Below are 9,471 nucleotides of genomic sequence, written 5' to 3' on the forward strand. Positions count from 1 at the left end.
CAAAAGTTCTCTGATGACACTGCATTCGTGGGGTGTGTGCGTAATTGTGATGAGAGGGAGTACAGAACCCTTGTTGAGGAATTTGTGGTGTGTTGCAAGACAAACTATCTGCAGCTAAACATCTCCAAAACCAAGGAGTTGTGCATAGACTTCAGAAGGTTCAGGCCCTCTGCTCAGCAGCCAATCCCCATCGCGGGGATCGACGAGGAGGTGGTCAGGTCTTACAAGTACCTCGGTATGCACCTGGACAGTCAGTGAACACAGGAAGGCACAGAGCAGATTGTACTTCCTCAGGAGGCTTGGGTCCTTCAGGATCTGCCAGAAACTCCTGCTGATGTTCTACCAGTCCGTAGTAGCCAGCGTCCTCTTTTATGTTGTAGTGTGTTGGGCTGGTGAAGAAAGCTGGTTCTGTGCTGGGATTAGAGCTGGAGTGCTTAACACCACTGGCTGAGAGAAGAGCCCTCAGCAAGCTGCTGAACATCATGGACAGTTCACCATCCTCTGCACAGCACCATCACCAGGCAGAGGAGCCCATTCAGCGGCCGACTGCTGTCCCAGTCCTGCTCCACAGACAGACTCCGAAATTCTTTGGTCCCTCAGGCCATAAGACTGTTTAACTCCTCTCAGCACAGCAAGCTAAAGAATTCATTTTGGCAACTCCATAGACATACCCCCATCTCTACAGACACAACCTCAGAGATTTTTTTTTATAGTTTTACTGCTAAATTTAAATTATTATATAACTGTGTATTTGCACTGTTCAACTGCACTACCTTTATTCTCCATTAGACAGATACTAAAGACAGTTCTTTTATACTGTATATTGTATTGTATTTTTTTATGTATCATTATACATTATCCTTCTTTTGTAACTTCTGTGTACTCTTTATATTTCTTTTCTAGTCCAAATATAGTATAAATATATGGATATTATAGATTATAAATATATTCTTCTAATACAAATAGTATAAATATATGGATATTATAGATCATAGATATACCATATATACCATATATTTATACTATATTTGTACTAGAAGAAAATGTAAATCCAGATATCTACAACGTAATTCATACTAGTAAAAAGGTCCACATATGCATAAAAGATAGATAGATAGATAGATAGATAGATAGATAGATAGATAGATAGATAGATAGATAGATAGATAGATATATAATATGGTAATATGAGTAATGAGTAGTCTGAATGATTTTAGTACACATATAGCTCATCTCTGAAACGAGGGGTTAAACTAATTTGAGTTTTTAATGGTATAAATAGAGTTGTATAGCTGGTGTGATCTTATTACACGCATACAGGCATACTTGGTCACCACAAAAAAAAAATCCGCCTTAACAGAAAACTGGGACCAGTTTACACAAGAAAGCGTGTTTACATTAAAACCGCCGATCCGTTTCTCCGGTTGATTATTATTCCTGGTGCGCTGTGGGAAAGGAGGGACCGCAGGAACGCCAGCGCAGATTTCCTGACTGAACACCAGCAGTAGCGGTACGGAGCCCTGCCGAGCCCTGTAGCGAGTCTCTGGAAACCAGCGAGAGGAATGGTGTCTTTCGGTTAAAAGCAACCGGGTGTTTCTGACCTTCGGCTGGTTAAATAACTTAGACACACACCATGAATTTACTGCCGTCCAACCCGCACGGAAACGGGCTACTTTACGCTGGATTTAACCAGGATCACGGTAGGATGTTTACTGTTGTTGGCTGGCTAAGCTAACTAGTTAGCTAGCTAGCCTACTAGTTAGCTGGCAGGCTAACGTCATTCTCGGTGTGTCAGAAGGCGACAGCTAACGGGAGCGTTAACGCTAGCTAGTTAGCTAAGCTAGTTATTAGCTAGTTGGCTAGCTAATATGACAGGCTTTTGCTCACTAGTCTGGGTCTTGAAATGCTTTAGCTAACTATATTGGCATTAATACTTAGATACACTTGACATACGTGACAAGTTTGTCTAAACTGTAGCTAAGCTAACTACGTGAATGACCGTAAGTTCACTTCTGTGTTAGCTAACTAACTAGCTTTCTTTTAGCTAACTAGCTAACTTAGCCAACCTTTCTGACTACAGTTATGGTAACCCAGGGTAACAATAACGTTACGTGATAATATTATTTACTCATTTCGCAATTTATGGCTTAAACAGGTTTACAACCAAAACGGCACAGTGTTATAAATGACACTAAGTTACTAGATTTGTCTGATTGGAAATAATGTGTTACAAAAGTTGTGTTCCTCTAAATAATGGCTAATTTGCTGCCTAAATTCATAACAGCCAGTAACAACCAGACTCCCGTCTGTTAAGTTAGATGGAGACCGTGAACCAGCAGTCAGTTTAAAGCCCACCAGTGAATTTAACTAGCTTAGCTTCAGTGCTGATGGTAGCTGGGTTAGCTAAGGTGTTGTCTTCTCTCTTTTCAGGATGCTTTGCGTGTGGAATGGAAAACGGATTCAGAGTGTACAACACAGATCCTCTTAAAGAAAAAGAAAAGCAAGGTGACTGACATGTGACCTAACTGCTTACGAAACTACCTGTCCATTAGTAGCTGTGACAGTTGGAAGCCTTCCTCCCTGCTGTAACTTGTAGCACTGTGTTCATTTCATAAAAAAATTCTGTCCAACTACAGAACATCACAACACAAGGTGCCTCACTGCTCCTGCACACATCAGCCCCAAAATGTGTTGAGGAAGGTTATATGAGGAAGTTGCTTATTCATTCGTACCTCCCAACACGTGATTTTCCAGAGTGGATTACACCCAAACAGCTCTTCAGTGAGATAAAAGTGTAGTAGTGTATCATCTTATTACATTAAGCATCTTTCTAGTGTTTAGTTATTGGTGAATGGGTTTCCCTCTTTAGTCAGTAATAATACAATTAAGTTCAGTGGCAAAATGTCTAAAATGTATGCATAAACGTTTTGTATAGGGATTTGATTTGCAGTAATCTAAAACTGTTAAAATGCTCTCGAAATATTAGCGATGTTTTGAAGAATGTTGAGCTGAAGAGCAACTGAAATTACATATTTTAGTTACTGAAGTTCCTTATGCGAAACATGCCATTTTGTGCAGATGGTCAGTATTTTCCTTTCTTTGTATGAAACTTGCCGTTAAGGATGGGCGATATGGCCCTAAAATTATATCCCAATATGTCAGGGTATTTATTTATTTAAATATTTATTTAAATTTTATTAATGGAAATTATTATTATTAAATTTTTGTATAATGTACTACTGCAACAAATAATAAATACTAAAGTTTTAATTAGTGTATATATGTATATATGTATATATATATATATATATATATATATATATATATATATATATATATATATATATATATATGTGTGTTTCTGTGTGTGTGTGTGTGTTTGTGTGTGTGTGTGTGTGTGTGTGTGTGTGTGTATATAACAGTTACAGTAGAAACAAAAACATCTGTAAACATTTGTCTGTTTCACAACAGTTATTTCCAAGACCCTTATTTTGTAAAAAATAATAATAGTGTACTATAATAAGAATTAATGTAATGTAACAACAAAAAAATACCACTAAATTGCAGCATATTTAGTGCAAGTATACAAACGGCAAAAAACAGAAGAGTTAAAATGAAAATATACAGTACATAGCAAAACACCTAAAAAACAGAAAATTCAAGAAAAGATTTGCCACCTACTGAGGAAAGACAAATGTAGGAGAATGTGATTAGACTGCTGTTTGAGGAAGAGCTCACCAAGACAGCCAGGGGCCAGATCATAAATATTAATGTCCTGTTCCTGGTAATGGTTTTAGCTGTGAGACCAGTAAATACAGAATTACTGTTAACAATATGGGAGAATATGATGTGCATGATGTTGCTAATTAGAATATATTTACAAAACAAGTTAAAAATATAAAATAACAGTATTTATGGCAGTAATTAAAATTGTCTCAACTAATAATTAACTGACATTAGTTAAGACGTTATTAGACATTGCTGTGTTTGGTTTTCAGAGTTTCTGGAAGGTGGGGTTGGGCATGTGGAGATGCTCTTTCGATGCAACTACCTTGCACTTGTTGGCGGAGGCAAGAAGCCCAAATACCCACCTAATAAAGGTATGTTCTGTTCTGGACCAAATAACACCTTTAGTACCTTTTGATGTGATCCAAAATATATATAGACTTTACATTATACATACACTCATTTTCACATACTCATTTATGCTGAAACATTGTTGCACTTAAAGTTGGAACATCATGCATCTTCCATGTTTTGCAAGTCATGATTTGGGATGACCTCAAGAAAAAGACTGTGATTGAGATTGAATTTTCTACAGAAGTCAAAGCTGTAAAGCTACGACGAGACAGGTATTTATCATTAATTTTTTATTGTGTGTCGTTATAGTTGCTTTCCTAATATAGCATTCCTTTAATGCCATTGTAGAAATTACTATTTCAGTTGACTGATTTTTAATTTATTTATATTATCTAGAAATTTGAAATAATTTTAATCCACTATGGATTATTAAATCATTTTAATTTATCATTGCAAATGTCCAGTGCATGGAAATGGTGCTCAGCCCACACATTGCTAATAAAAAAAAGGAATAAATATTTGTGTCTGTGTGTTTCAGAATTGTGGTGGTCCTGGACTCCATGATCAAAGTATTTACTTTCACGCATAATCCTCACCAGCTGCATGTATTTGAAACATGCTACAACCCCAAAGGCAAGTTTGTATCTGATTTTATGTATTTTATGATTTCTGTATTTCCTCAAACATTTATTTTTTTTAATTATTATTTATTTCATTGCTACAGTATGTATGATTATCTTGCAGGTCTTTGTGTGCTGTGTCCGAATAGCAACAACTCCCTTCTTGCATTTCCTGGCACGCACTCTGGGCACGTGCAGATAGTAGACCTGGCCAACACAGAGAGACCTCCGGTTGACATTCCAGCCCATGAGGGAGCTCTTTGCTGCATTGCTCTAAATCTCCAGGGGACAAGAATAGCCACAGCTTCAGAAAAAGTGAGTTTCTAAATGCGTTAAAGATTTAGTCTAGATTAAATTTGTTTAATAACTCTTTATTTATTGTAGTTATTTATTAACACATGTAAAGACATGAAGCATGTTATCTGAATCCATTAAACAACAAGTAAATTGTAACTTTACAGGAAATGAAAGTGTATTTTGCTGTAGAAAAAGAGAAAGATAGGTTGTAGAAAAATAAAAACCAAGAGAAATCATATATTGTTTAGATCATCAGTTCCTCTTGTTTCCTTACACACTAAATTAGAGGTGGACTGTAGGGCAAAAAACATATAATTGCACTTAAAATACACAATATACACCAGCCAAAATTGTGACAGCCAAAATATTATCTCTTTGTACTAGGGCTGGCCCGAATAGCGTTTTTTGAGCTCCGGATATTCGGCACTGATTCGAAGCGAATATTCGAATATTCGTTTTTAAAAAAAGAGGTAAAAAAAATAAAATAAAAAAAAGCAAATCACGGCCCCTTTAATCCACTGAAAAATGTTCAATTTGCTCTGACCGACGAGACATATTCACCCCGGATTTTTGGTGTTTTTATCCCGGATTTTTGTGTTTTCACCCCATATTTTTTCTGTGTTTTTAGCCCAGATTTCTTTGTGTTTTCATCCCGGAATTTCTGCTGCCCCACACCGCGGCTTATCCGCTGCGTAAGCAGGCTAGGAGGCTGCTGCTGCACGGTTTCTCCGCTGCGCAAGCCAGCCCAGTAAATTGCTGTTTGTGTTTTCACACTTAGGCTATTTGCTTAAAAAAACAAACAAAAAAAACGTTTGTTCAGGAAGTATTTTATATTCTTAAACATTGTTAATTATATTAGAGGACAGTCATTGTAAACTGTACTTGGTCTATTTCGGTTAAAGGATTGTGCAGGGCATATTACTGATTTTGTATTTTTGCACTTGGGCTATAAGCTCAATATTAAATATTTCGTTTGTTTAGAAATTATTTTATATTTTTAAACCATGTTAAATTATATTAGAGTAGAGGAAAGTCATTGTTAATGACGTTATTGTACTTGGTCTATTTCGGTTTAAGCATTGTGCAGGGCATAGCCGTATTACTGATTTTGTATTTTTGCACTTGGGCTATAAGCTCAATATTAAATATTTCGCTGAATAGTGCGGTCCCGTTCCTTACCCCAGTCCAAACACCATCGGTGTGTGCGTGTGTGTGTCGGTCCATCCTGCGCGTTGAGAGTTTTCAATTATTACAGTTTTCTTAACTATTTATTAATTTGCTCCCGCATCGTCTGGATTAAACTCCCGCTCCAGCCAATAACAGTTCAGTTCTGTCCCGCGCGCAAGATATTCTGACGGGACCCGCGAGAACAGAAGTGGTTAGAGTGAGGTGGAACTCTGGAAAGGAGAAAAAAAACGAATATCCGAATACCAAAATTAAAAACCGAATACCTACTCAACGAACGAATATCCGAATACCCGAATATTCGGGTCCAGCCCTACTTTGTACAATGATAACCTTAACAGAAGAAATTACAATGACATGGCAAAAGTTTTGAGACAAATTGCCCCTGCATTTCATGACTTTTGCCATGTCCCGCAGAAGCTAAAGCATTCTGTATTGGCCTGGGGGATGTGTGTGGAAAACCTTATGCACTGAATGTGAATGTGATTTCTACCTGGGTTGCCTGTTTGTTTACACAGAAAATTCTAAACAGATGCCACTGATCACATCATTACCACCCACTGTCTACTGTTACATGTGCATACTGTTTATCACAATAACAATAAACCCCATCAAATTGCTTACCTCTACCTCAAATAGAGTATGGCACAAAAACGTCTCCAAAATTTGAGAGTACTGATTGTTTTGAGTGATTGGGTAATTTTGTATTCATTTCTTTAGGGAACTCTGATCAGAATATTCGACACCTCAGCAGGTCATCTGATACAGGAGTTAAGACGAGGGTCACAAACTGCAAACATATATTGGTGAGTTAATTGTAGTTATTCTGACTTATGGCATGTATCTCAAATATTTATCATTCTACTGTGAATAACAATTTACATTTACATATTTATTGGCCTTTCAGCATCAATTTCAACCAGGATGCATCTCTCATCTGTGTGTCAAGTGACCATGGTACTGTCCACATATTTGCTGCAGAAGATCCAAAAAGGAACAAGCAGTCAAGGTTTGAGTCAAAATGCAAAATATACAGAAAGCATTCTTGTTGTTGTTGTTGTAAATGCCTAAAGCTTTGTAATTCTTTTGAACCACTAACAAAATAAAACCTAATTGATAAGTCTTATCTCATCACTTTGTGTGTCTGTATTGTTGTTTTTTTCAGCTTGGCATCAGCCAGTTTTCTCCCCAAATATTTCAGCTCCAAATGGAGCTTCTCTAAGTTCCAGGTCCCGTCTGGCTCGCCCTGCGTCTGTGCCTTTGGAACTGAGCCCAATGCAGTCATAGGTGCGGTAGAGCTGTGTGTTTATTTAAGTAGCCTCTAGTTAAGAGTTATCTAAACTGGTGTGAACTGTAGTGATATAACAACCTCACTTCTGTGGGCATTAGCATTCTCAAAGCAAATCTTTAGCTAATCTCAGCCACTTCCATTTTTACTTTAGCATACTGCTATCTATTGTTCCAGACTGGAAATAAATTAATATTAATTAATATTACAACTTTAGTAGAGGCGTAGTTGTTCCATGTCTGAACCTGCTAACTGAGCTCACATACTGACCACTGCTCTTATTTCCTTCCTTTATGCAGCCATTTGTGCTGATGGCAGCTACTACAAGTTCCTGTTCAACCAAAAAGGGGAGTGTTCAAGGGATGTATACGCCCAGTTTTTGGAAATGACTGATGAGAAGATATAAGCACAGATTCTACTTGGATTTACGTCCTTTACACTGCTGACATCTTCACGTTTGCAGAATGTCAGTGGTCCCACTCTACGTGGCATTTGTGACTCCATGTCACTTAAGGGAGATGAACCATATCAGAGACTCCCTGGTGAGAAATGAAAAGGAAAGACTGAGATCTGTTTCTGTTCTTTGTTTTTTTTGTACTCTAAATAACACAAAAAGACTCTGGCCAAGCAGAGAGTTGGACAGACAAACTGACTGCAGGCGACTCATCTAGTGAAGTGAGAAGAGGGAAACTTTATTTTTTGAATGGACAACAGTTGCTTTTTAAAAGGTCTTCCATAGGTCTTTTGTTCGTTTTTTTTTTTTTTTTTTCCTTTTTTTTATGTAGAGTTGGCTAGTTGGATCTTTGTCTACTAACACCACCTAACCTAACGTAGGGAGTGCCTCTGTCATTAATGAAGAGGAGTGATGAGTGTCCATGTATTCATCATTCACAACTAATATGTATGTACAAAAAATGAGTAGCGTTAGATTTTACTACTATAAACACAAAATGCCAGACAGAACGTATGTAACTACATAGACTCAACATGTATAGACTAGTGCAAGGGAAAAAAGACAACTAAGATGTAGATGTGTTTTTCCATTTTAAGTTACTTACATGTATGTGCAATATTTTTTTTTCATTCAGTTGTTGGGAGTTAATCTGTTTAATTGAAGCAAATTAGTATTTGATAAATGCATTGTAATATGTGCATAGCTATTGTGTGCTCAGTACAGTCACGATATTCTTATGTTATTGGGGGAGTGGAGCACTTCATTAAAACAGAATTTGATGTAAAATGCTGTTAGGAGGGTCCCCAGTTGTAACATGACTACACAGAGTTCCATGTTAATTTGGTTATACAGACTCATGCATGCAACATTCCCTTTATTTAAGATTTAATGTCAGGACTTTTGAAAGGCCAATACCACTTGCACAGTGGATCTATTTTTACAGAAATGTAAGGAATATTACCTTATTTCCATAAAAGAATGAATATGTTGTGTGATATTAGTGGTAGCAAATTCATTACATGAAGGCAATCTTACAAATGTTTGTAAAAGAAAGTTCTTCAGCAGAAACAATACCAAAGTGCCCAATTATAACCCAATTCTATTTATGCTTGAACTGTATTCATCGTTCTTAATCGTTTCTCTGTATTATGTCATTTATTTTCTTTTTTTTTTCAAGCTGTTATGTTGATTATGTTGAAGTTGTTTCATGCTTTTGTCGTGATTGTAAAACGTAGACGTGATTACATATAATGCAATGTTTCCGTATAATGATGTAATACTGATGTACGCTAGGACTGTGAGCTCTGCAGGGATACAGCACACAATTTACCATGTGACAAATTAAACCCAATTGTGAAATCACAATCACAATGTGTTAATGAATTGATTGATTGATTAATTGGCCTGTGTTTCATTGGCTGTTTGTGTTGTTATTTTGACACACCCACCTCCCTCCTGCGTCACATTTGTTTACTAACAAACTAAGAAAATTACAACACAGTTTTGATATGCATAAATGATCATTTAATGTTTACAATTGATTACAG

At 36.8% G+C, this 9,471-nt stretch overlaps 1 protein-coding gene across 1 annotated transcript; it reads left to right on the forward strand.

Annotated features, from left to right (window-relative positions):
* The first annotated feature begins 1,428 nt into the window (after window positions 1–1,428).
* Window positions 1,429–9,289, forward strand: wdr45b (WD repeat domain 45B). The gene is made up of 10 exons (XM_007257194.4): window positions 1,429–1,700; window positions 2,431–2,505; window positions 3,999–4,100; window positions 4,265–4,352; window positions 4,619–4,713; window positions 4,825–5,015; window positions 6,903–6,988; window positions 7,090–7,191; window positions 7,348–7,469; window positions 7,770–9,289. Exons 1-10 carry the CDS (start codon window positions 1,634–1,636, stop codon window positions 7,874–7,876), a joined length of 1,035 nt encoding a protein of 344 aa, XP_007257256.1. The 5' UTR covers window positions 1,429–1,633; the 3' UTR covers window positions 7,877–9,289.
* The last annotated feature ends 182 nt before the right edge of the window (window positions 9,290–9,471 follow it).

This window comes from Astyanax mexicanus, chromosome 15 (assembly GCF_023375975.1).
Source record: "Astyanax mexicanus isolate ESR-SI-001 chromosome 15, AstMex3_surface, whole genome shotgun sequence".
Classification (NCBI taxonomy): domain Eukaryota; kingdom Metazoa; phylum Chordata; class Actinopteri; order Characiformes; family Acestrorhamphidae; genus Astyanax; species Astyanax mexicanus.

Coding starts and splice junctions, on each gene's coding strand:
- wdr45b (XM_007257194.4), top strand. CDS start 1,634: ATGAATTTACTGCCGTCCAACCCGCACGGAAACGGGCTACTTTACGCT. Junction 6,989..7,089: donor CAAACTGCAAACATATATTG/GTGAGTTAATTG, acceptor TTGGCCTTTCAG/CATCAATTTCAACCAGGATG. Junction 7,192..7,347: donor AAAAGGAACAAGCAGTCAAG/GTTTGAGTCAAA, acceptor TGTTTTTTTCAG/CTTGGCATCAGCCAGTTTTC.